Raw genomic sequence first — 26,687 nt, 5'->3', positions numbered from 1 at the left:
CCCTGCAGCTGTAGTTTCCACTGTGGTGCAGCTGCAGAGGGGACAACAACAGCTCGGTCCCACTACGGGACGCCTCCACCTCCTTGTCTCCATGGAAGAATCGCACCTTGGTGACAGGATAGTCCCACCAGCGCTGGCAGCGCAGTGTCACCGTGTCCCCCTCCAGCAGCTCCCGTGCTGACACCTGCAACTCTAACCGGGCTGCAGGACAGGGGGGTCCTGTCACAACAGGGTCCCGTTTGAATGGGGATCCCCCCATTGGGTCACACCCAGTGTACAAGGGGTCCCCAATTCCAACACGGGTTCCCCCACACTGAGATGCTCTGGGATGCTCACCTTGCACTGTCACTGTCACCTGCGCTGACTCCTGCAGCCCCCAGAATTCCACCCAGCCCCTGCAGCTGTACTTGCCGCTTTGGCTCAGCTGCAGGGGGGAAAGGGACAGCTTTATACTATCACGGAGTTCCCTCAGTTCCTTCCCTTTGCGGTAGAAGGACACCGAGGTGACCGTGTTGTTCCACCGGCCCCGGCAGCGCAGTGTCAGTGTGTCCCCCTCCAGCAGCACCCACGCCGGCACCTGCAGCACCAGCCAGTCTGGGGGACAGAGGGGTCCTGTCATGCCAAATGGCACCAGAACCCCCCCATTATGTCACACCCAGAGCATCAGGGGTCCTCAGTTCTAACATGGGGGTCCCTCTACACTGGGATGCTCTGGGATGTCCCAAGAGCAGAGGACGGGCTCTGGTCACACAGCAGGTGACCCATGGAGCAGAGACCACTCAGAGCCCTCAGACACCCCGTGGGTGCCAGGCTGGAGACACCCAAATCCCCCTCACCATCTGAGACTCTCACGGGAGAACTGAGCCCGGTGCCGGGTCTTTCACACGTGTAGGTGCCAATCTCAGTGACAGTGAAGTGATCGCGCCTTTCCTGCCCCCACCACTGCCCATCCTTGTACCAGATGGTGGCACCAGCAGTCCCTGAGCCCTGGCAGGTCAGTGTCACCCGGTCCCACAGCACCGCTGGCCTCCAGGGGGGCTCCACCAGGAGCTGGGTGGTCTGGGCACCTGCGGGTGACAGGGGACACCAGCCTGCCAGGGCCACCATGGGACTGGGGACAGTGGGGTGGGTCCATGGCATCCCCCGAGGACTCACCAGCGAGGCCGAGGGTCTGGGCTGGAAGGGAGAAGGGACAGGGCTGGGTGGGGGTGGCACTACAGGGACAGAGGCACAGAGGCATGGGGTTTAGGGGCTGTTGCCAAACAGTCTGAGTGGGGGCACTGGCATGGCACAGATATCTCAAGGACAGGGACACAGCAGTCAAGCCATGCTCATGCATGGGGCGCCATTCTGGCACAGGTTACCCCTGCCAGCCCCATACCCACATCCCCATGGCCCTGTGCCCATCGTCGCATTCCAATGGCACCTGGACTCATGGCCCAAGCACATGGTACCGGTCCTGTTGTCCCTGTCCCAACATCTTTGTGTCCCTGTCCCCACAGCTGCTCAAGCTCCAAGGTTCCTTCTGCCACATCCTTGTCCCCACATTCCATCCCCCTGTCCCCACATCTGAGTTCTTTGTTCCTGTTCTGTGTTCCTGTCCCCAAAGCCACCCCACAACTCTGGTCACACTGGGCTCTGTGCTCTGCTGGCATTGGGGACGTCAGGGGACCTCACAGCCCCCTGTGCCCCCTCCCCTCCCCATCCCCAGGGTGTCAGGCCCATGCCCGGGGCACTCACCCCACAGGAGCAGCGCCACCTTCCCGGCCATCCCGGTGTCCCCAGCCATGTGCACTGGCTGTCACTCGCTGCTGTGGCCACCGCTCCCCTGGCTGGCGGCTCTTCGGATGAAGGGGAAGGAAGCGAGGTCACGTCTTGTCCCCATGTGTAGGTGGTCCTTGGTGGGGGCAGGGTGGCCACAAGCTGGGGACAGGATGGGGACAAGGCTGGGTGGGGCAAGGTGCGATATGGGTTCCCAGGAGTGGGGGGCTTGGTGGGTTTGAGGACGTGGGGATGGGTGTCCTGGGGAATGGAGGTCCTGAGGAGGGGGAATCACTGGGGATGGAGGGGCCAAGGGAATGGGTTGCCCAGGGCTGGGGGGACTCAGGGATGGGAGTCCTGGGGGAACGTGAGCTCCAGGGGTTTGGGGCCATGGGACGGGGACGCTGGGGAATGGAAGTCCCGTGGGAATGGGCGTCCTGGGAGAATCAAGGTCCTGGAGGACAGAGGATTTCGGGGAATGGAAAGAAGTGGAGATGGTTCCTTGGAAATGGGGTGCTGGGCCATGGAGATCCTGGGGAATATCAGTACTGGGATGGGGGTCCCAGTCAAGGTGGGACTTAAGGAATGGGGCGCCCATGGTTGGTTTCCAGGACAATGGGGGCTGCCAGGGATGAGCAGTTTCTGGATGGCCACAGGGGTCTCAGCTCCTTCCCTGAATCCCTCAGATTTTGGGGTGACCGAGGGCCCAGCACTGCCCCTCCTGGGGTACTCCTTTTCTGGGCAGGCATCACATGGGGGTCTTAGGTACCTCTGCTTCTGCGCCCTCCCCTGCCTTTGAATTTTCCTCTCTTTATTTCTCTTTTTTCCTTTTTTTCTTCACTTTTGTGCCATGTCCCCTCAGCCCAGGTTCCTGGCTCAGCAATCCCGGGGAGCACCTGAGCAAGGAAGGGGTTGGGGGCACCCAGGGGAGAGCGAAAATGCGGAGCAGTGGCTTCAGGGAGGGAGGGGGAGATTTTGGGGATGGAGGTGTTGGGCTGTGTCCTCTCTACACTTTCTTTTTCCTGGACAAGAAGGAAGAGGCCATTTGTGCTAAGAGTCAGATGGGAAAAGGGGGAGTTTCTGTCCTGGGGGGCACATCCAGGAGGGTCCTGTCCTGGGGAGATCCTGTCCCAGGGGGTGACACATCCTGGCATGGGGGGGTCCTGTCCCAGGTGGTGGCAGTTCCAGAAATGTCCCTGCACATTCCTGGCTGGGTGCCTGTCCCAGGGGTGGCACATCCTGGGAACCCCTGCAAGGGTGGGGCCCAGCCATGGCCCAGCCCCACTGCACAGGGATGGCCATTGCCCAGCCCTGCTCTGGCCAGCCCCAGGTGGCAGCCAGCACCTGAGGGTCCCCCCTGCCCCCTTGGCTTTGATTCTGGCAGCTTTAGAGCTGCTGCAGAGGTGAGAATTCTGCGTGAGCGGAAAGGGCCTGCCTGCGGTTTCCTCTGCCCTTACAGCAGCACAAAAACCCAAAAGGAGCCCAATTGTTGTTGTCTTTGCAGTAGTTATGGGACTCTCTCAGTCCCTTGGGCAAAGGCATGAAATGATCAATTGTTGCATTTCCAGACTGGTTGCGTCACAGCTGCCCCTGCAGAGGGCGGTTTCCAGCCAGCCCTGCTCTGAAAACCATCAAAAACCCTCACAGAGCCACTGCTTGGGCTCTCTTTGTAGTTTGTGCTTCTTGCAGGGCTGAGCAAACCACAGGCAGGCCTTTTCTGCCAACACAGAATTCTCAGCTCTGCTGCAGCTCTAAAGCTGCCAGAATCAAAGCCAAGGGGGCAGGGGGGACCCTCAGGTGCTGGCTGCCCCCTGGGGCTGGCCAAAGCAGGGCTGGGCAATGGCCATCCCTGTGCAGTGGGGCTGGGCCATGGCTGGGCCCCACCCTTGGATGGCCACTGGCTTCAAGGAGCAGGAGTTTGGGAGCTCCTTCCTGCCCGGGGCTCCATTCCCCAGCTGCTCTTGCCGGCTCAGATCCAGCAGGGGACGAGCAAGGATGGAGAAGTCTGGACCCCTCAGAAGCTGCCAAGCTCCAGGACAGGAACCTCTTCCCCAGCCTGTGTCCCCCCTGGGACAGGATCCCCCCGGGACAGGAGCCCCCTGGATGTGCCCCCTAAGGACAGAACCCTCCCCCCCATGTGAGAAAGGTGTCAAATGGCCTTTTCCTTCTTCTGCGGGAGACAGAAAGTGAAAGCTGCACTCCCCCACCCCCCACAGCCTCCCCAGCCCTCCCTGCAGACCCCTCACCCCTGCTTCCCCCACCCTGGGCTTCCCCCACCCTGGGCTTCCCCTAATCTGTTCCCTGCTCCAGGTGCCCCCAAGGACCATCAAGGCACGAACTGGGGGGCTGTGAAATTGAGGGGTAAAATGATGGAAATGGAATAAAGAGAGGGAAAAATCACTGGAGGCAGGGGGACACAGACCCAGAGCAGCTCAGAATCTCTCTGGGGTGACCCCCTGGACACCGGCACCGAGTGGTGGTGGTTCTGGCTCTGGGTCACCCCAAAATCTGAAGCACCCAGGGAAGGAGCTGCAACCCATGGGCTCACCCAGCCACTGCCCATCCCTGGCACCCCCATTCCCCCGGGAATGGAAACATCGGACCTCCATTCCTTATGTCCCACTCTCTCTGCAGCCCCCATCCTGGTACTGACATTCCCCAGGATCTCCATGGCCCAGTACCCCATTCCCAAGGAACCCCTTCCCGTTCATTCCATCCCCTGAAATCTTCCTAGAACCCTCCATTCTCCCATCCCATGAACTCAAATGCTTGGAGCCCACATTCCCCTGGGACTCCCATCCCTCAGTCCCTCCAGATATGGAGACGCTCATTCCAATGGCACCCCCATTGCCGGATATTCCCCCTCCTCAGGACCCCATTTACCAGTGACCCCATTCCTGCCTCCCCCAAAACCACCAAGTTCCCCACTCCTGGGAACCCCACGTCCCATTTTGTCCCACCCACCCATGTCCCCAGCCTCTCCCCAGCCTGCCCCCACCAAGGGCCACCTACGCATGAGGGTGAGACGTGACCTCGCTTCCTTCCCCTTCATCCGAAGAGCCGCCAGCCAGGGGAGCGGTGGCCACAGCAGCGAGTGACAGCCAGTGCACATGGCTGGGGACACCGGGATGGCCGGGAAGGTGGCGCTGCTCCTGTGGGGTGAGTGCCCCAGGCACGGGCATGAAACCCCAGGGATGGGGAGGGGAGGGGGCACAGGGGGGCTGTGGGGTCTCCTGACGTCCTCAATGCCAGCAGAGCCAGTCCATGTTACCCACAGTGGACCTGGGTAGGGCTGGGGATGTAGGGTGGCTTTGGAGACAGGAAGAGGGGCAGGAATTTGGGGATGGGGATGTGGGGACAGGAATGTGGGGACTGGTACCTTTGGGCTCAGGGAGCTCTGGGGATAGGGACAAGGGAATTGGGATGCAGGGACAAGAACTGTGAGGATATGGCCATGGGGATGGGATCACGTGGAGGGGATCATGAGCTGGTGGAGGTCCCCTGGGTCAGCATGGGCTGTGTCTTTGGTGTCATTGTGCCCGGGGTGTCCACAGTGTCCCCATGTTCTGCCTCAGCCCAGGGTGGCCTCCATGTCCCTGTTCCCAAGGTGTGTGTGCCACAGGGATGTGGTACACGGGTGGCTGTGACAAAGACATATCCCCTTGCCTGTCCTTACATTTGGGACCACCCACACACTTTCCCACAAGAGCATCTCTCCCCATGAGGACAGTTTGGGGACAGCCACCACACCCTGTACCCCATGTGCCTCTGTCCCAATGGTGACACCCCCACTAAGCCCTGTCCCTTCTCCCTTCCAGCCCAGACCCTCGGCCTCACTGGTGAGTCCTCGGGGGATGCCATGGCCCCATCCCGCTGTCCCCAGCCCCACACTGGCCCTGGCAGGCTGGTGTCCCCTGTCACCCACAGGTGCCCAGACCACCCAGCTCCTGGTGCAGCCCCCCTGGAGGCCAGCGGTGCTGTGGGACCGGGTGACACTGACCTGCCAGGGCTCGGGGACTGCCGGTGCCACCACCTGGTACAAGGTCGGGCAGCGTTGGTGGCAGGAGGGACACAACCGCCTCATTGTCACCGAGTGTGGCACCTACACGTTACAGACTCGGCACTGGGCGCAGCCCCACCTTGACAGTCTTAGATGGTGAGGGGAGACCTTGAATGATAATGATCATGGGGGCCCCAGAGCAGTCAGGGTGGGCTCCAGTCCGTGGATGGCCTCACACCCCTCGTGTGACAAGAGCCTGTGCCCTGCACACAGGGACATCCCAGTGCACCCCGGAGCACCCCAGAGCACCCGCATGTCCCCATGCTATGGGCACCCACCCCAGACCAGTCTCATCAGTGAGATGTGACCTTCCTGTCCCACAGGCAGGCTGGTGCTGCAGGTGCCAGCGTGGGCACTGCTGGAGGGGGACACCTTGACACTGCGCTGCCGGTGCCGGCAGGACAACCATCTCACCAGGGTGCAATTTTACCGTGAGGAGAACGATGTCAGGGGGTCCCTCAGGAGGACTGCACTGTTCCTGTCCCCCTGCAGCTGCACCACCTCACCTGCAGCGGCCACTACCGATGTGAGGGCTTGGTGGGGTCCTGGCAGTCACGGTCAGCACCAGTGACAGTGCATGGTGAGCACCCACACGGCTGGAACTCCAATATCTTGACAACCCCAAAGCCACTTCCCAGTGCACTCAGACTCTCCTCTCCTTCCCAAAGCTCTTTTCTCTGCCGGTGCTGGAGGGTCCCTGTGAGCTCACTGAGGGGTCCCCCCTGACTCTCAGGTGCCTCAGCACCCCCAGCCCCTGCGGCCCCGAGCCCCCCTCCTGCACGTGTTCTACCGGGATGGGCAGGTGGTGGGGGGCCCCCAGGGGTCCCCGCAGCTGCTGCTGCCCACTGTGGGAGTCTCCCACTCAGGGAATTATGGCTGTGAGGTGCACTCCCAGGGGGGTTCCATGCAGAAGAGCAGCAACTGCCTCCTTGTCATGGTGTGCAGTGAGTGTGGGGATTGGCACGGGGAGCCCCCACAGATGCCTCGGGTCCCCCACACTGCCTGGCACTCTCCAGACTTTCCTGACGCCTGCTCTGGGGTACCCAACCTTTTCCAGATCCCCCCCAGGCTCCCCCCATCCTCTCTCGGGTGTCTCCCCGGGACCCCCAGCCCGTACATGGGTACCCTCATCCTTCCCTGGTGCATTTTCTGTGTTTGCCATCGCTGCCCCGGGTTGCTCCTTAGGTTCCCCCATTCCTGGCTTGTGTTTCCCTCCATCCTTCATTGGGTCCCCTCCCCCATCCCTGGGTACCTCCACCCCTCTCTCAGGTCTCTGCACATTGCCCAAGTCTCACCATCCCCTCCCATGGTCCCCGTAACCTTCCTGGTGTTGCCCACCTCCCTCTCCAGGTGTTCCCTCCCTGACCCCCTTATCATCTCTCGGGGTTCCTAAGTCCCCCTCCCCAATCTCTGCACCCCCTCTCCCTCACTGGAATTCCCCTGCCCCTCCTTGACACCCCCCCCGGGTTCCTCACTGTCCCCTGCTGTCCCACTCTCCCGCGGGGGTCCCGCCCTCGGGGGTGTCCCTGTCAGTGCAGCCCCCCGGGGGACAGGTGGCACTCGGGGACCGCCTGGTGCTGAACTGCACAGTGCCTGTGGGGACAGGTCCCCTGTCCTTCTCCTGGCACCGGGAGGGCTCGGGGGCACTGCTAGGCACCAGCTCCCGCCTGGAGCTGCGCCACGTTGGGGACAATGACAGCGGCCAGTACCGGTGCCGGGTCAGTGTTGGGAACGGCGTGGCCGAGAGTGACCCCCTGAATGTCACCGTCCTGGGTGAGCAGGACCCTCGGGCTGGGGATGACCCCACCCACGGCTCCCCCATCCCACCTCGCCTGGTGCCAGCCCTATCTGTGTCCCCACAGTGCCCGTGGCCAATGCCACCATCAGCCATCATCCCCTGTCAGACCAGGTGCGTGCAGGTGACAACGTGACCCTGTGCTGCTCAGTGCAGGTGGGCTCAACCCCTGTCACCTTCACCTGGCTGCACAACAGGCAGGAGGTGGCCCGGGGTCCCCTCCTGGAGCTCGGGGACATCAATGTGGAACATTCGGGCACCTACCAGTGCATGGCCACCAACCAGCTGGGACAGGACAGGCACCGCGTGTTCCAGGCACTCAGCCCTGAGCTGGCCCTGGAGGTGACACCTGGCTCGTCCTGGGAGGAATCAGGAATTACAGGTGGGGTCACACAGGGTCACCAGGGGTTCAGGACCCCCAGGGTTTAGGTGACTCCGATGTGTCCCCTCTGTCCCCAGCAGTTGCTGTGAATGTCGGCAGGACCCTCCTGTTCCTCCACCTGCTCATGGCTGTCATCGGGGGCTGTCACTGGTGGCACAACAGGTGTGGGTGACAATGGGGGGGGATGGGGGTCCTGGAGTGAGGGGGAGACCCCAGAGTGGGGTCAGAGATCAGCAGCACCCAGGGCCCCTGAGCTGGGGGACACTGAGCCTGCAGTGACCTCAGCTGGAGGTCCTGAGGGATTTGGGGGGAATTTGGAGGGTCTTGGTTGGGCTCCAGGGCCTTCCCTGAGTGGGCTTTAAGGAACATTAGCATGGCACAGGGAGATCCTGGAGGGTTTTTGGAGGTCCTGGAGGGATGTGCAGGAATGTTGGGGGATCTTTCTGGGGATGTGGGGGAGTTTGGGGGTGCCCCTCCCTGCCAGACTTGGGGTTCTGGGGACTCAGAGGGTTGGGGGCACCAGGGGAGTTGGGGGCACTGTGGTGGTGCAGAAGTTCTGGGGGGGTTCAGGGGTGCTCAGAGTGTCTGGGGGGAATCAGGGGTCCATTGGGATTCGGGGATGCAGTGGGGATTTAGGGGTCCAGTCGGTGGTTGGAGCTGCCAAGGTCCCAGGAAGGTTCAGGGGTCCTGGGGTCCCCATGGTCACCCCTTCCCCTTTCCCTTCCAGCTGCCAGGAAGCTCCAGGACAGGTGAGTGGAGAGCTCAGGCTGGGACTCCCCTTTCCCCCTCCCCCGACACCACCCAGACCCCCCTTATCCCCACAGGAACCCCCCATAGAGGAGGGGGCTGTGCTCAACACCCACATCATGGGCACTGAGTGGGCAGAGGGTGAGTACAGGGGGGACAGGGACACATCACCAACATGTGTTACCCCCACCCAGGTCCCCACAACCGGTGTCACTCTCAGGGTACCAATGGGTGTCCCCCAGCCCTGCCCCACCTCGAGATCCACAAGTGACCAACACAGAGCTGTCGGGACCCCACGGGGGACAGCGGGACCCCCGTGACTACGATGACGTGCTGTGACTCTGGGGTGCATGGGGGTACTCGGGGGCATTGATTCCCCTCAGGGGTCTCTTCTTCTGCTTCACAGCACCCCACAGGGCTCCTCATTCCCCCTACCAGTGCTGGGGGAGAACACGACATTTTTCCCTCTTATTGTACTCAAAATTCATTTTTTTGGTCAAACTGCGTGAGAAACAAGGCTCACTATTTAAAATTTGTAAATGTTTAATAAGGGATAAAAGGAACAGTAAACAGCCTGCTGGGTGCTTGGAAACTGCCAGAGGACCATGGATAACTATAGCAATTCTCTTTACATAGCTTTGCAATGTATTGGTGAAATACATACTCAGGAGGATTACACAAATTCAAATTCCTTCCAGTTCAAATGTTCTGTGAATTCTTTTGCTTGGTTTGACCCTTGATTCATTTTCATAAAGTACATGTCATCCTGCAGATTAAATTTATATATTTTATGTCTTCACAAGGCCCCCCTGTTCTGTGGTTTGACAGTTCTTGATAACTGAACGGTCAGTGGTAAATTCCTCTTTACATTCTCTCTTTTGATGTTTATTTACCTGCTACTTTTCAACGTGTTGCTATCATACAGATGAGATACTCCACCAGTACATTAAATCACCATTAGCTATTTCACAAAATTATTTTACTTATTCTCATCATTGTCACTTAGTTACGCAAATAAAGGCTTTAGCTACTTCTGCAACAGTTAATGTTGTAACACACAGCTCATTGTCTCTATCTTGATCTTTTGGGAGAGCCTAAATTATAATATGTTTATCACACTAAAAAATATGTTCTACACAGGGATTACAGTAAAAAGGCAAACAAACTGTAGTGTATCAAAAGCAGTTAAGAACTGATTACAAACTATATTACATTAAAATATTTTGGAAAAACCAATATAATAGTGAAAGCCAATGACTACAAAGTTATTCATAATAGGGGGAAGGAGTATTGAAGGGTTTATTTGACCTATCCTTATCTTGCTCTGATTCTGTCAGCAATAAATTCAATTCATATCTCTAAATCATAAGCAGTTTTAACTGTGACAGGATCTGACGAGTGATCTCTCCTGGTCCTTGTTTCAACCCAGGAACCCTTTGCTCAATTTTCTCTCCCCACCCAGGTGTGGAGGGCAGTGAGAGAGTGGCTGTGGTGGGTGCAGGGCATGCGGCCCCTGTCCATGCATGGCAAGGCAGGGAGGAGGAGGAGGGTCCAGGTCAGGTTGTTGAGCAGATTGATGTGGCATTTGCAGTAGTTCTGGGGCTCTCTCAGTCCCTTGGGCACAGGCACAAAATGATCAATTGCTGCATTTCCAGACTGGTTCCCTTTCAGCTGCCCCTGCAGGGGGAGTTTCCAGCCAGCCCTGCTCTGAAAACCATCAAAGGCCCTCACAGAGCCACTGCTTGGGCTCCCTTTGGGTTTTGTGCTTCTTGCAGGGCTGTGCGAACCACAGGCAGGCCTTTTCCCCCCACAGAATTCTCACCTCTGCAGCAGCTCTAAAGCTGCAGAATCAAAGCCAAGGGGGCAGGGGGGACCCTCAGGTGCTGGCTGCCCCCTGGGGCTGGGCAGAGCAGGGCTGGGCAATGGCCATCCCTGTGCAGTGGGGCTGGGCCATGGCTGGGCCCCAGCCTTGCATTGACAGGGGTCCCCAGGATGTGCCACCCCTGGGACAGGCACTCAGCCAGGAATGTGCAGGGACATTTCTAGAAGTGCCACCCATGGGGACAGGACACCCCATGCCAGGATGTGTCACCCCTGGGTCAGGATCCTCCCAGGAAAGGAGCCCCTGGATGTGCTACCCTAGGACAGAACCCCCCACTTTCACATCTGAAATTGAGCACCAACGGCCTCTTCTTTCTTGGCCAGGAAAAGGAAAGTGAAAGTGTTGAGGAGGCATTGCCCAACACCTCCATCACCCACAGCCTCCCCACCCATCCCTGCATTCCCCACTCCCCATTTTACGTCCCCCCTGGTCCCTCCAACCCCTTCCCTGCTCAGGTGCTCCCTCAGATTGCTAAGTCAGGAATGGGGGTGAGGAGACATGGTACAAAAGTGAGGAAAATAAGCAACAAAGAGAAATAAAGAGAGGAAAAATTCAAGGATGGGGGAGGGCACAGAGGTAGAGCTATCCAGGACCCCCATGTGTTTCTGACCAGGGAATGAGCACCCCAGGCTGGCTTTGCTAGGCTGTTGGTCACCCAAAATCTGAAGTACCCAGGGAAGGAGCTGAGATCCCTGTGTCCATTGCGCCACTGCCCATCCCTGGTACCCCCATTCACCTGGCAACCCAACCATGGGACCCCCATGGCCTTGGTCTCTCCTCCCTGGGGACCCCCATCCCAGGACTGCCCTTGCCCAGCACCACCATTGCCTTGATCCCATCCCATGGGCTGCTTCTTCCCCTAGAACCCCTGTTCCTGAGGGTCCCCATTTTCCCCCAGCACCCCCAACCCTGCAACGCACATGCCATTACCCCAAATCCCTGGGGACCATGTTCTTACAGCACCCCCATCCCTGAATCCCCCCAGGCATGGAGACCCCAATTCCCCTGGACCCCCATTCTCCTGGACACCCATCCTTGGTTCCCCACATCCCCTGAGCCCCCCACTCCTGGAAGCACCATCCCCCACCATGGCCCCATCCTGTCCTCATCCTGCCCACAGCCTGTGCCCGGCTTGCGGCCACCCTGCCCCCACCAAGGGCCACCTACACGTGGGGACAGACGTGACCTCGCTTCCTTCCCCTTCATCCGAAGAGCCGCCAGCCAGGGGAGCGGTGGCCACAGCAGCGAGTGACAGCCAGTGCACATGGCTGGGGACACCGGGATGGCCGGGAAGGTGGCGCTGCTCCTGTGGGGTGAGTGCCCTGGGCACGGGCCTGACACCCCAGGGATGGGGAGGGGAGGGGGCACAGGGGGTCTGTAAGGTCCCCTGAGGTCCCCAATGCCAGCAGAGCCAGTCCATGTTACCCACAGTGGACCTTGGTGGGACTGGGGATGTAGGATGGCTTTGGGGACAGGAAGAGGGGGCAGGAATTTGGGGATGGGGATGTGAGGACAGGAATGTGGGGACTGGCACCTTTGGGCACAGGTAGCTCTGGACATAGGGACAAGGGAATTCGGGGATGCAGGGACAGAAGGGGACAAGAACAGTGAGGATGTGGCCATGGGGATGAGATCATGGGGATGGGATCATGAGCTGGTGGGGGTGACCTGGGCCAGCATGGGCTGTGTCTGTGGTGTCCTCATGCCCGGGGTGTTCTCAGTGTCCCCATGTTCTGCCTCAGCCCAGGGTGGCCTCCATGTCCCTGTTCCCAAGGTGTCTGTGCCACATGGATGTGGTGCACGGGTGGCTGTGACACAGACATGTCCCCCTGCCTGTCCAGACTTTTGGAGACCACCCACACACTTTCCCACAAGAGCATCTGTCCCCATGAGGACAGTTTGGGGACAGCCACCACACCCTGTACCCCATGTGCCTCTGTCCCCATGGTGACACCCCCACTGAGCCCTGTCCCTTCTCCCTTCCAGCCCAGACCCTCGGCCTCGCTGGTGAGTCCTTGGGGGATGCCATGGCCCCACCCTGCTGTGCCCAGCTCCATCGTCGCCGGGGCAGGCTGGTGTCCCCTGTCACCCGTAGGTGTCCAGACCACCCAGCTCGTGGTGGAGCCCCCCTGGAGGCCAGCAGTGCTGTGGGACCGGGTGACACTGACCTGCCAGGGCTCGGGGACTGCTGGTGCCACCACCTGGTACAAGGACAGGCAGCGCTGGTGGCAGGAGGGACAGGACCGCCTCACTGTCGCTGAGAGTGGCACCTACTGGTGTGACAGACCCGGCACTGGGCGCAGCCCCACCTTGACAGTCTTAGATGGTGAGGGGAGACCTTGAATGATCATGGGGGCCCCAGAGCGGTCAGGGTTGGCTCCTCTCCGTAGGTGGCCTCACACCCCTCGTGTGACAAGAGCCTGTGCCCTGCACACAGGGACATCCCAGTGCATCCCAGAGCACCCCAGTGCACCCACATATCCCCGGTGCTATGGGCACCCACCTCAGACCAGTCTCATCAGTGAGATGTGACCTTCCTGTCCCACAGACCCACTGGTGCTGCAGGTGCCAGCGCGGGCACTGCTTGAGGGGGACACCTTGACACTGCGCTGCCAGTGCCGGCAGGAAAACCATCTCACCAGGGTGCGATTTTACCGGAAGGAGAAGGATCTCGGGAGTTCCCTCAGGAGGACCAAGGTGTCCCTTTCACCTCTGCAGCTGCACCACAGCGGCTGCTACCAATGTGATGGCGTGGTAGGGTCTTGGCAGTCACGGTCAGCACCAGTGACAGTGCATGGTGAGCACCCACACGGCTGGAACCCCAATATCTTGAAAACCCCAAAGCCACTTCCCAGTGCACTCAGACTCACAGTCCTCACCTCTCCTCTCCTGCCCTGAGCTCTTCTCGGTTGCTTGAGGTCCCCGTGAGCTCACTGAGGGCTCGCCCCTGACTCTCAGGTGCCTCAGCAGCCCCAGTCCCCTGCGGCCCCGAGCCCCCCTCCTGCACGTGTTCTACCGGGATGGGCAGGTGGTGGGGGTCCACAGGGGTCCCTGCAGCTGCTGGTGCCCTCCGTGGGGGTCTCCCCCTCGGGGAATTATGGCTGTGAGGTGCACTCCCAGAAGGGGTCAGTGCAGAAGAGCAGCAACCGGCTCCTCATCATGGTGAGCAGTGAGTGTGGGGATGGGCACGGAGAACCCCACAGATGCCTTGGGTCCCCCACAGTGCCTGGCATCTCCCAGCCCTCCCTGACGCCTGCTCTGGGGCACCCAACCTTTTCCAGATCCCTCTCTGCCCCCCCCATCCTTTCTCGGGTGTCTCCCTGGGACCCTTAGCCCGTACATGGGTACCCTCATCCTTCCCTGGTGCATTTTCTGTGTTTGCCATCGCTGCCCCGGGTTGCTCCTTAGGTTCCCCCATTCCTGGCTTGTGTTTCCCTCCATCCTTCGTTGGGTCCCCTTCCTCATCCCTGGGTCCTTCCACCCCTCTCTCAGGTCTCTGCACATTGCCCAAGTCTCACCATCCCCTCCCATGGTCCCCGTACCCTTCCTGGTGTTGCTCACCTCCCTCTCCAGGTGTTCCCTCCCTGACCCCCTTATCATCTCTCGGGGTTCCTTTCTATGCACCCCCTCCCCCTCACTGGAATTCCCCTGCCCCTCCTTGACACCCCCCCGGGTCCCTCACTGTCCCCTGCTGTCCCACTCTCATGCAGGGGTCCCGCCCTTGGGGGTGTCCCTGTTGGTGGAGCCCCCTGATGGACAGGTGGCACTTGGGGACCACCTGGTGCTGAGCTGTGCGGTGGCCGTGGGGACAGGTCCTCTGACCTTCTCCTGGCACCGGGAGGGCTCAGGGGCACTGCTGGGAACCGGCCCCCGCCTGGAGCTGCACCACGTTGGGGACAATGACAGCGGCCGGTACAGGTGCCGGGTCAGTGACGGGAACAGCGTGGCCAAGAGTGACACCCTGAATGTCACCGTCCTGGGTGAGTGGGACCCTCGGGCTGGGGGTGACCCCACCCACAGCAACCCCATTCCACCTCACCAGGTGCCAGCACCGTCTCTTTCCCCGCAGTGCCCGCGGCCAATGCCACCATCAGCCCCGGTCCCCTGTCACACCAGATGCGTGCGGGTGACAATATGACCCTGCGCTGCTCAGTGCAGGTGGGCTTAGCCCCTGTCACCTTCACCTGGCTGCACAATGGGCAGGAGGTGGCCCGGGGTCCCCTCCTGGAGCTCAGGGACAACGATGTGGGACGTTCAGGCACATACCAGTGCGTGGCCACCAACCAGCTGGGACAGGACAGGCACCACGTGTTCCGGGCCCTCAGTCCAGAGTTGGCCCTGGAGGTGACGTCTGGCTCCCCCTGGGTCACAGGTGGGGTCACACAGGGTCACCGGGGTGTTCTGGACCCCCATGTTTCAGGGTCACTTCAGTGTGTCCCCCTCTGTCCCCAGTAGTGCCTGTGAATGTCGGGAGGACCCTCCTGTTCCTGCTCCTGCTCCTGGTTGTCATCGGGGGCTGTCACTGGTGGCACCGCCGGGGTGGGTGACAATGGGGGACGAGGGTCCTGGATTGAGGGGAATCCCCCAGAGTGGGGACAGAGATCAGCAGCACCCAGGGCTCCTGAGCTGGGGGACACTGAGCCTGCAGTGACCTCGGCTGGGGGTCCTGGGGGATTTGGGGGGAACTTGGCGGGTCTTTGTTGGGTTCCAGGGCCATCCCCAGATGGACTTTGAGGAACATAGAAACATTGTGGTGCATTGGGAGATCCTGGACTGTTTGGGGAGGTGCTGGAGGGCTGTGCACGGTTGTTGGAGGATCTTTTTGGGTCCTGGTGGTGTTTTGGGGGTCCTCCTCCCTGCCAGGCTTGGGGTACTCGGGACACAGAGGGTTGTGGGCAACAGGGGGACTGGGGGCACTGCAGTGATGCAGAAGTTCTGGGAGATTCAGAAGTGATCAGCGTGTTCAGGGGGAATCAGGGGTCCATTGGGAATTGGGGCTGCAGTGGGGATTTGGGGGTCCCGTGGGTGGTTGGAGCTGCTGAGGTCCCAGGAAGGTTCAGGGATCTTGGGCTCCCCCTGGTCACCTCCTGCCCTTTCCCTTGCAGCCACCAGGAAGCTCCAGGACAGGTGAGTGGGGGGCTCGGGCTGGGACTCCGCCTTTCCCCCTCCCCATCCCCCTTAGACCACCCCCCCCCGGGGGAGGGGGCTGTGAACCGAGTGGGCAGAGGATGGGTACAGGGGGGGACAGGGACATGTCACCTACGAGTGTCACCCCCACCCAAGTCTGCACCGGTGTCACTCTCAGGGTCCCCACGGGTGTCCCCCAGCCCTGCCCCACCTCAGGATCCACAAGTGACCAACACGGAGCTGTCGGGACCCCACGAGGGACAACGGGACCCCGGGACTACGATGATGTGCTGTGACACTGAGGGCACTGGGGGGCACTGGGGGCATCAATTCCCCTCAGGGGTCTCTTCTTCCTCTTCACAGCACCCCACAGGGCTCCTCATTTACCCTTCCAATGCTGAGGGAGCACACAACGTTTTTCCCTCCCATTGTACCCAAATACAATTTTTTGGTCAAACTGTGTGAGAAACAAGGCTCACTCTTTCAAATTTCTAAATGTTTAATAAGGGATAAAAGGGACAGTAAACAGCCTGCTGGGTGCTCGGCAAATGCCAGAGGCACCCGGTTAACTATAACAATTCTCCTTACATACCTTTTTATTGTATTGGTGAAATACATACTCAGGAGGGTTATACATATTCAAACATTCCTTCCAGTTCACATGTTCCAGGAATCCTTTTGCTTGGTTTGACCCTTGATTCATTTTCATAAAGTACATGCCATAGTGCAGATTAAAGTTACATATTTTATGTCCTCACAAGGTCCCCCTGTTCTGTGGTATGATAGTTCTTGATAATGGAAGAGTCAGGGGTAAATTCCTCTTTGCACTCTCTATTTTGATGTTTTTCCACTTGCTACTGTTCAATGTGTTCTTCTCATAAAGATGAGATACTCCACCAGTACATTAAATCAACATTAGCTTTTTCACAAAATTATCTGAGTTATTCTTATCATTGTCACTTAGTTACACAAATAAAGGCATTAGCTACTTCTGCAACAGTTAATGTTATATTACACAGCACATTGTCTCTATCTAGATCTTTTGTGTGAGCCTAAACTATATTATTTATCACACTAAAATATATGTTCTACACAGGGATTAGGGTAAAAGGGCAGACAAATTGTGGTGTATCAAAAGCAGTTAAAAAGTGATTACAAACTGTATTGTACCAAAACCTTTTGAAAAAAAAACAATATAATAGAGAAAGCCAATGACTACATAGTTATTCTTAAGAGGGGGAAGGTGTATTGAAGGGTTTATTTGTCTTATCCTCATCCTGCTCTGATATTGTCAGCAATAAATTCAATTCATATCTCTAAATCATAAGCAGTTTTACCCATGACAGGATTTGATGAGTGATCTCTCCTGGTCCTTGTCTCAACCCAGGAACCCTTTGCTCAATTTTCTCTCCCCATCCAGGTGCGGAGGGCAGTGAGAGAGCAGCTGTGGTGGGTGCGGGGCATGCGGCCACTGTCCATCCACAGCAAGGCAGGGAGGAGGAGGAGGGTCCAGGTCAGGTTGTTGAGCAGATTTTTGTGGCATTTGCAGTAGTTCTGGGGCTCTCCCAGTCCCTAGGGCAAAGGCACAAAATGATCAATTGCTGCATTTCCAGACTGGTTCCCCCACAGCTGTCCCTACAGGGGGAGTTTCCAGCCAGCCCTGCTCTGAAAACCATCAAAGGCCCTCACAGAGCCACTGCTTGGGCTCCCTTTGGGTTTTGTGCTTCTTACAGAGTTGAGCAAACCACAGGCAGGCCTTTTCCCCCCACAGAATTCTCACCTCTGCAGCAGCTCTAAAGCTGCCAGAATCAAAGCCAACGGGGCAGGGGGGACCCTCAGGTGCTGGCTGCCCCCTGGGGCTGGGCAGAGCAGGGCTGGGCAATGGCCATCCCTGTGCAGTGGGGCTGGGCCATGGCTGGGCCCCACCCTTGCATTGACAGGGGTCCCCAGGATGTGCCACCCCTGGGACAGGCACCCGGCCAGGAATGTGCAGGGACATTTCTGGGACTGACACCCCTGGGGCAGGACACCCCCCATGCCAGGATGTGCCACCCCTGGGACAGGATCCTCCTAGGACAAGACCCTCCTGGATGTGCCCCCTCAGGACAGAAACCCCTCCCTTTCCCATCTGACTCTCAGCACGAACGGCCGCTTCCTTCTTTTCCAAGGAAAAGAAAGTGAAACTGTTGAGAGGGCACAGCCCAACACCTCCATCACTCACAGCCTCCCCATCCTTCCTGGCATGCCCTAAACCAAATTTTTCCCCTCCCCTATCTCCCCCCAACCAACTCCCTGCTCAGGTGCTCCCTGGGATTGCTGAGCCAGGAACTGGGGATGATGGCCCCTGCCACAAAGGTGAGGCAAATAAGGAAATAAGAGAAATAAAGAGAGGAAAAATTCAAGGGCAGGGGAGGGCACAGAGGCAGAGCTATCCAGGACCCCCCATGTGATGGCTGCACAGGAAACAAGCACCCCAGGTTGGCTTTGCTAGGCTGTGGGTCACCCCAAAATCTGAGACACCCTGGAAACGAGCTGTGACCCCTGTGCCCATCCAGCTACTGCCCATCCCTGAAACCCCCATTCCCCTGGCAACCCAACCATGGGACCCCCATTGCCTTGGTTTCTCTCCTCCCTGGGGACCCCCATCCCATAACTGCCATTGCCTAGCACCACCATTGCCTTGATCCCATCCCATGGGCTGCTTCTTCCCCCACAACCCCTATTCCCAAGGGTCCCCTTTTTCCCCCTGCACCCCCAACCCTGACACCCTCATGCCATGACCCCAAATCCCTGAGGACCATGTTCCCACAGCACGCCCATCCCTGAATCCCTGCAGGCATGGAGAACACAATTCCCCTGGACCCCCATTATGCTGGACATCCATCCTTGGTTCCCCACATCCCCTGAGCCCCCCACTCCTGGCAACACCATCCCCCACCATGGCCCCAGACTGTGCAGCCTTGTCCCCAGCCTGTGCCCAGCTTGTGGCCACTCTACCCCCACCAAGGGCCACCTACACGTGGGGACAGACGTGACCTCGCTCCCCTCCCCTTCATCCGAAGAGCCGCCAGCCAGGGCGCTGCTCCTGTGGGGTGAGTGCCCCGGACACGGGCCTGACACCCCAGGGATTGGGAGGGGAGGAGGCACAGAGGGGCTGTGGGGTCCCCTGAGGTCCCCAATGCCAGCATTGCCTGTACATGTTACCCACAGTGGACCTTGGTGGGACTGGGGATGTAGGGTGGCTTTGGGGACAGGAAGAGGGAGAAGGAATTTGGGGATGGGGGGACAGGACTGTGGGGACTGGCACCTTTGGGCACAGGTAGCTCTGGGCATAGGGACAAGGGAACTGGGATTCAGGGACAGAAGGGGACAAGAACAGTGAGGATGTGGCCATGGCGATGGGATCATGGGGATGGGATCATGAGCTGGCGGGGGTGACCTGGGCCAGCATGGGCTGTGTCTGAGGTGTCCTCATGCCCAGGGTGTCCAAACTGTCCCCATGTTCTGCCTCAGCCCAGGGTGTCCTCAGTGTCCATGGTCCCAAGGTGTCTGTGCCACAGGGAGTGGTGCACAGGTGGCTGTGACACAGACATGTCCCCCTGCCTCTCCAAATCTTTTGGGGACCACTCTGACACACTTTCCTACAAGAACTGCTGTCCCCAGAGGGACAGTTTGGGGACAGCCCCCACACCCCTTGCCCCTGTGCTGTTTTTCCTGCAGTGCCACCCCCACTGAGCCCTGTCCCTTCTCCCTTCCAGCCCAGACCCTCAGCCTTGCTGGTGAGTCCTCGGGGGATGCCATGGCCCCACCCCGCTGTCCCCAGCCCCACGCCAGCCCTGGCAGTCTGGTGTCCCCTGACACCCTCAGGTGCCCAGACCACCCAGCTCCTGGTGGAGCCCCCCTGGAGGCCGGCAGTGTGGTGGGACCGGGTGACACTGACCTGCCAGGGCTTTTGGACCGCCAGTGCCACCACCTGGTACAAGGACGGATGGCGCTGGGGGCAGGAGGGACCTGACTGCCTCACTGTCACCGAGAGTGCCACCTACACCTGTGACAGACCCGGCACCGGGTGTAGCCCTGCTGTGAGAGTCTTAGATGGTGATGGGGGCGTCAGGTGTCCCCAGGCTGGCGCCTGCAGGGACCCCAAGGGCTCTGGGTGGGCTCCGCTCCATGGGTCACCTCCTGTGTGGCCAGAGCCTGTCCCCTGCTCTGGGGACATCCCAGAGCATCCCACTGTGGGGGAACCCTTTGTTGGAATTGAGGACCCCTGGTGCACCCAATGGGGGGATCCCAGTGCCATCAGGTACGACAGGACCCTTTGTCCCCTAGAGGGGCTGATGCTGCAGGTGCCAGCACGGACGGTGGTGGAGGGGGACACGGTGACACTGCACTGCCGGAGCTGGCAGAACAACACGGTCATCTTGGTGTCATTTTACCATGAGGGGAAGAAACTGCAGGGGCTTTGTGATGGCACCAAGCTGTCCCTGTCCCCTCTGCAGCAGCACCACAGTGGCAACTACCACTGTGAGGGCTGGGTGAGCAAAGTGGTGTCAAAGTGGAGCGTGTCGAAGAGGGTTACAGTGACAGTACACAGTGAGTGCAATGATGGGGACAGGGAAGCCCAACATCCTTCAAGGGTTTCCTATCACTGCCTGAATCCTTTATCCCTCCCTTTACTCCTCCCCGGGTCATACAAAATTTCCCAAGTCCCTCTTGGTTTCCCCCATGACTGCCCAGTTCCCCCTCCTGATCCCTCATCCCTCTCTTTGTCCTCCCCATCCCTCCCTGGATTCCCCACCCTTTCCAAGGTCCCTGCTCCACCCTCTGCTCTCCCTTCCTTCCGTGGGTCCTCCAGCCTATCTATAAACCCCAAATCATTCCCTGAGTCTCCTCAGTCTCTCTTGTGGTTCCCCATCCCTGCCTGCTTCTCTGCACCTTTCCAGGGGGTCTCAACATAGTCCCTAGGTCCCAACCTGCCTCCCAGGGTCCCCTTCTGCTCACTGGGACCCTGTCTGTGCCCCTCCAATCCCTTCCTTTCCCTCCTTTGTCTCTCACCCTTCCTGGGTCCCCAATCCCTTCTGGGTCCATCCACACAGGTCCCACTCTCAGGGGTGTCCCTGTCTGTGCATCCCCCCAGGGGACAGGTGGCACTCGGGGATAGCCTGCTGCTGAGCTGTACAGTGGCCGTGAGGACAGGTCCTGTGTCCTTCTCCTGGCACCAGGAGGGCTCAGGGGCACTGCTGGGCACTGGCTCCCACCTGAAGCTGGGACACATTGGGGACAATGACAGCGGCCAGTACTGGTGCCGGGTCAGTGATGGGAACAGCGTGGCCGAGAGTGACCCCCTGAATGTCACTGTCCTGGGTGAGCGGGACCTTCGGGCTGGGGGTGACCCTACTCACGGCACCCCCATCCCACTTCTCCAGGTGCCAGCGCCCAGTCTGTGTCCCCACATTGCCCGTGGCCAATGCCACCATCACCCCCAGTCCCCTGACACACCAGGTGTGTTCAGGTGACAACGTGACCCTATGCTGCTCAGTGCAGGTGGGCTCAGCCCCTGTCACCTTCACCTGGCTGCACAACGGGCAGGAGGTGGCCCGCGGGCCCCTCCTGGAGCTCAGGGCCATCCGTATGGGACATTCAGGCACCTACCAGTGCGTGGCCACCAACCAGCTGGGACAGGAAGGGCACCGCGTGTTCCTGGCACTCAGCCCTGAGCTGGCCCTGGGTCACAGGTAGGGTCACACAGGGTTGCTGGGGGGTTCTGGGCGCCTGTATTTCAGGGTGACCCCAATGTATCCCCTCTGTCACCAGCAATGGCTGTGAATGTCAGCAGGACCCTCCTGTTCCAGCTCCTGGCTGTCATCGGGTGCTGTCACTTGTGGTACCACCAGGGTGGGTGACAATGGAGTAAGATGAGGTCCTAGAGGAACTGGAGGGAAGCCCCACACACTGGGGGGGCTGTTGGGGCATCACCCAAAGCCCCTGACCTAGAGGAAGCTGAGCCCCCAGTGACCTTTGCTTAGGGTGCTCACAGCTTTGGGGGCCTTTTGGAAGGTCCTGGGCGGTGCCAGGAAGGGCCTTGAGGAATATTGGGGTGTCACTAGGATCTCCTGGGAGCTTTTAGGCAGGTGTTGGAGAGTTGTGCAGGGATGTTGAGAGCTCCTCAGGGATCCTGAGCAGTTTGGAGGCTTCTCTGCATTCCATTCTTGGGGTTCCTTGAGGCTTGAGGGGTGCTCAGGGGTTCAGGGTTCCTGGGGAGGGCGTTGGAGTACCTGGGTGGCTCAGGTGTTCTGGGGCTCCTCAGGGATGCTTTGGGGTGCAGGGGCATGGGAGTTCTGTAGAAATCAGTGTCTGGTGGGGGCTCAGGGCTCCAGTGGGCATTTAAATGTCCCAGGTGGGGTTGGGGCCCAGGACACCCCATGATCACCCCATCCTCATTTTCTTGCAGCTCTCAGGAAATCCCAGGACAGGTGAGTGGGGAGTTCCAGCCATGGCTCTCCCTGACCCCCTCCCCAGACACCCCTCAGACCCCCCCTTATCCCCACAGGGCCCCCCAGAACCCCCTTATCCCCTGGAGGTGGGGGAGGGGCTGGACATGAGGGGGCAGGGGGTGAGTATGGGGGATGGGTGGGGACATGGACATGTCACCCATGGATGTCACCCCAAGCCAGGTGTCTCTTAGTGTTCCCCCCAAGGACCCCCAGGTGACCCACGCAGAGCTGCCAGGACCACATGGGTGACTGCAGGACACCAGTGACATCCATGGGAACGTGCGGTGACAATATGGGGGACACTGGGAGTCCCCATCCCATGGCTCCCGTTTTGGCCCATCCTGCCTGGGGTGATGACCATGAGTCAGGGGGGGCTGCACAGGGCACCCAGTGCTCCCCTTTCCCCTTCCCAGTGCTCCCAGTACATCCATGGCTTGCCAGGCTCCTCCCAGTGCCAGGGGACACTGGCCCCATTTCCTTCTTATTTAGTCCAAAATGCAGTTTTTTGGTTAAACTGGCAGAGATGGTGTTTGTTCAGCTTAGTGGGGCTTTAGGAATGGGATTCTCCAGTTCTGGGTTGCCACTAAAAACCACAGGCTGCTCCCCCTTTCCCTCCCGCTCCCCATGGAGGCACAAAGATCCCAAAAGTCTGAGAGTTCCTGCATCAGTAATGAAAGAACAAAACCAATAGCAACAGCAACAAGGTCTAGAGCCCAAATTGTCACACAAGGAATGATTTCCAGGGAAAGCCACCAACAAAGAACAATCCCCGAACACTTCCCGCCTATCACGTTTCCTCCACCAGAGGAATGTGGCAGAGCCATGGACCTTCCTTGCTCTGATGGCCAAAGTGGCCTTCAGGAGGCTCTGGATTCTCTTGTCCCCTGTCCCAAACCCCTCCTCTGCCATGTTCCCCACACCAGGATGTCACAAAGGCCCTGAGGATGTTCCTGAGCCTCCCATTTGCCCAGGGCATTTGGCATCAGGCCATGGCACAGGGTGAGGTGTCAAAGACAGGAAAAATTTGAAGTCTGGAGACATTTTGGAACAGCTGTGTGTGGCAGGGGTGGGTCAGGCTTTGCTTTTGTTGAGACAGGGCCCCGTCTGTCCACCATCTGTCAGCCATGGCACACTGGGGACAGTGTGACACTTTGACAAAGCCAGCTCCTGAGTAGCCAGGTGACCAGAAGTGCCAGCTGGGGAGAGGGCCCTTGGTGACGCAACTGGCTTAAATGGCAGAGCATGAGGTAGCCAAGTCCCTGACCCTATCTGCTCATGGGGTAACTGTCGCCTCCACGCTGGAACCCAGAAGTTTGCAACTCATTTAAATGAGAATTATCTGCAAAAGAAACTGGGAAAAATCCTAGAATGGAAAGAAACCCATCCCCAAAATTTTTTTTAATTTCAAATATGTTCTGGCTTCCAGGCCAAAGTGAAGGGAAATGAATAACTTCTCTTTCCTGGGAAATTGATAAACCAGAACAGAACAAACAAGACAAACCCAGAACTTTCCCTCCCGCTCAGCGCTGTTGGTTTTTGTGGCAGTTATAACCGCGGCCAGCAGGGAGACCTGCAGGGAGCACTCCCGCCCAGCAGGGGGCGCTACAGGGAGCACTCCCGGCCAGCAGGGGGCGCCCCGGTCCAGCTCCATCCCCTCAGGGGCCATGGCGGCCTCGGACAGGAGGCAGGAGGGGAAATCGCTCCTTTTGCAAACTCACGGGCACCAATCGGTCCCGGCACCACCACCGGCACCGGGCAGAAGCCGCCAAGGCAGCAGGTTGGATCCCAGTGCCCACTGGCAGTGTAGCAGTGTCCCGGGGCCTGGAACATGCCCTACCCAACACCCACGAGCGCTCTCCATGATCCTGAATGGAAAGAAGGCAGCGCCTGATCTCAGGCTCATCTCAGGTCCACAGCAGCACCTCAGGTGGCTTTATACCACAAATCCTGCAAACGCTCAACCTCTCGCTCAGGTGAGGAGAGCAGGGATGGAGCAGCTTTGGGGAAACCTGGAATCCACACAGGATCACTCCCCACAGCCCCACTACAGCTGCAGCCAGAGCCACAGCTCCATATTTCCACACTTTTCCCTCTTGTCTGGCAGCCACCCCCAGAATCCAAACATTCTTCCCAGGCCATTCTAAAGGGCTGCAGGTTTGAGACAGGAAGGAGAAGGGATCCGGTCCGGTTGTTGAGCAGTTTGTTGCGGGATATGCAAGACTTTTGGGGCTATCTCAGACCCTTGCTGCAAGGGACAAAATGATCAATTGCTGCATTTGTGGACTGGTTTCTTGCACAGCTACCTCTGCAGGAGCAGATTTCCAGCCGGCCCTGCCCTGAAAACCATCAGAGGCCCTCACAGAGCCACAACAATTGGGCTCCCTTTGGGTTTTGTGCTTCTTGCAGGGCTGGGCAAACCACAGGGAGGCCTTTTTCCACCCACAGAATTCTCACCTTTGCAGCAGCTCTGAAGCTGCCGGAATCAAAGCCAAGGGGGCAGGGGGGACCCTCAGGTGCAGGCGGCCACCTGGGACTGGCCAGAGCAGGGCTGGGCAATGGCCATCCCTGTGCAGTGGGGCTGGGCCATGGCTGGGCCCCAACCTTGGATGGCCACCCCAACAACATCAGCCACTCCACAATACTTTTCACTATCTGAACAACATCACAATATTTATTCAACAGTATAATCAATAATGTAATATCAATTTATATAATATCCAGTAAAAGTCAACTTCCATTAACTTGTTTCTCACAATACATACCAGTAAAGAACTGTTATTCCTGTTCCCACATCTTTACCTAAAAGCCCTGTAATTTCAAAATTATAATAGTTCAGAGAGAAGGGGATTGTATTTTCCATTCCAAGGCAGGTTCCCCCCTTGTTCAGCTTCCTTGTCAGAGCTGAAAAAAGAAACACCATTTCTGCCAGTTTAACCAAAGAGCTGCATTTTTGTCCCAGGAGCAGGGAACCAGGTCCTGTACCCTCTTGGAACTGGGATGGGTACCAGTAAGCCATCTCATTGGGAGCACTGGGAGGGGGATTGCAGAGCCACTAAGCACACTGGGCTTAAGAGGATCAAATCTGATTTTGATTTATGTCTCAACATATGCTACACCTGAGGTGAAAAATGACTCTGTCGTTGTACATGTGCTGGGGAACCTGTCCCTTGCAAGGCTTCACACAACAGAGAATCAGGGGTGAGAAAGCGTCAGTGATCGGGCTGTGAGTGACCCCCACTGGCTGGTGGGACAGATGCCCAAGGAAAAATATCTATGAAAAAATGCCCCGGAAATCAGGCTGTGGGAGGAGCCTTAGCAAATAAAAGGCTCCTCCCACAGCCTGATAAAATAAAAGGCCCCGTGATTCAGAGCCAAGCGCTGCTGTTCGGCATGGCCCCACCCTCGGAGATGTAATTCTTTGAGGAGAAGCCCCCCATAGCGGGCACCAGCAGCTGCAGGGACACCTGCGGATCGCCCACCACCTGCCCGTCCCGGTAGAACACGTGCAGGAGGGGGGCTCGGGGCCAAAGGGGGCAGGGGCTGCTGAGGCAGATGAGAGTCAGGAGGGACCCGACGGTGGGATCAAGGAGACCGTCCAGCACCAGCACCGAGAAGAGCTCTGGGAAGGGGAGGAGAGGGGAATTTGAGAACCCGAGTGTCTGGGGAGGGGCTGTGGGGGTGTCAGGGTGGTGACTGTAGGGTGCTCACCCTGCACTGTCACTGTCACTGGCGCTGACTCCTGCCACCCCCAGGATCCCACCCAGCCCCTGCACCTTTAGTGGCCACTGTGGTGCAGCTGGAGAGGGGACAGGGACAGCTCGGTCCCACCGCAGAGCACCCCCCAATTCCATCTGCTCTCGGTGGAAGGACACCGAGGTAAACGTGCTGTCCCGCCAGCGCTGGCAGCGCAGTGTCACCATGTCCCCCTCCAGTAGTGCCTGTGCCAGCACCTGCAGCACCAGCCAGTCTGGGGGAGAGCACCACGACACCCCCATTGGGTCACACCCTGTGCACAGGGCTCCCCGATTCCAAAACGATTTCCACCCACACTTGGATGCTCTGGGATGTCCCCTGAGCAGGGGACAGGATCTGGTTACAGAGGAGGTGACCCATGGAGCGAAGCCCACTCAGAGCCCTCGGGATCCTTGCGTGTGCCAGCCTGGGGACACCCAAACATCCCCTCATCGTTTGAGGCTCTCACAGGGAGGCTGAGCCCACTGCCAGGTCTGTCACACGTGTAGTGGCTAGTCTCGGTGACACTGACGGTGTTCTGTCCCTGCCACCAGTGCTGCCTGTCCTTGTACCAGGTGGTGGCACCGGCAGTACCTGAGCTTTGGCAGGTCAGTGTCGCCTGGTCCCACAGCACTGCCGGCCTCCAGGGGGGCTCCACCAGGAGCTGGGTGGTCTGGGAACCTGTGGGTGACAGGGGACACCAGCCT

General features: G+C 58.8%; 1 protein-coding gene and 2 pseudogenes across 1 annotated transcript; all 3 read left to right on the top strand.

Annotated features, from left to right (window-relative positions):
* Positions 1-4,889: 4,889 nt before the first annotated feature.
* Positions 4,890-11,812, top strand: LOC132084835 (Fc receptor-like protein 4; annotated as a pseudogene).
* Positions 11,813-11,909: 97 nt separating this feature from the next.
* Positions 11,910-17,190, top strand: LOC132084834 (Fc receptor-like protein 4; annotated as a pseudogene).
* Positions 17,191-17,216: 26 nt separating this feature from the next.
* Positions 17,217-23,499, top strand: LOC132084833 (Fc receptor-like protein 4). The gene is made up of 11 exons (XM_059490084.1): positions 17,217-17,267; positions 18,055-18,109; positions 19,513-19,533; positions 19,622-19,852; positions 20,084-20,348; positions 20,850-21,118; positions 21,195-21,482; positions 21,569-21,638; positions 22,206-22,227; positions 22,305-22,367; positions 23,488-23,499. Exons 1-11 carry the CDS (start codon positions 17,217-17,219, stop codon positions 23,497-23,499), a joined length of 1,347 nt encoding a protein of 448 aa, XP_059346067.1.
* Positions 23,500-26,687: the final 3,188 nt, after the last annotated feature.

The sequence above is a fragment of the Ammospiza nelsoni genome, chromosome 28 (genome assembly GCF_027579445.1).
Source record: "Ammospiza nelsoni isolate bAmmNel1 chromosome 28, bAmmNel1.pri, whole genome shotgun sequence".
Classification (NCBI taxonomy): domain Eukaryota; kingdom Metazoa; phylum Chordata; class Aves; order Passeriformes; family Passerellidae; genus Ammospiza; species Ammospiza nelsoni.
This window is presented reverse-complemented; position numbering and strand designations above follow the sequence as displayed.

Coding starts and splice junctions, on each gene's coding strand:
- LOC132084833 (XM_059490084.1), top strand. CDS start 17,217: ATGCGGCCACTGTCCATCCACAGCAAGGCAGGGAGGAGGAGGAGGGTC. Junction 18,110..19,512: donor TGATGGCCCCTGCCACAAAG/GTGAGGCAAATA, acceptor TCTCCCTTCCAG/CCCAGACCCTCAGCCTTGCT. Junction 22,228..22,304: donor CTCAGGAAATCCCAGGACAG/GTGAGTGGGGAG, acceptor TTATCCCCACAG/GGCCCCCCAGAACCCCCTTA.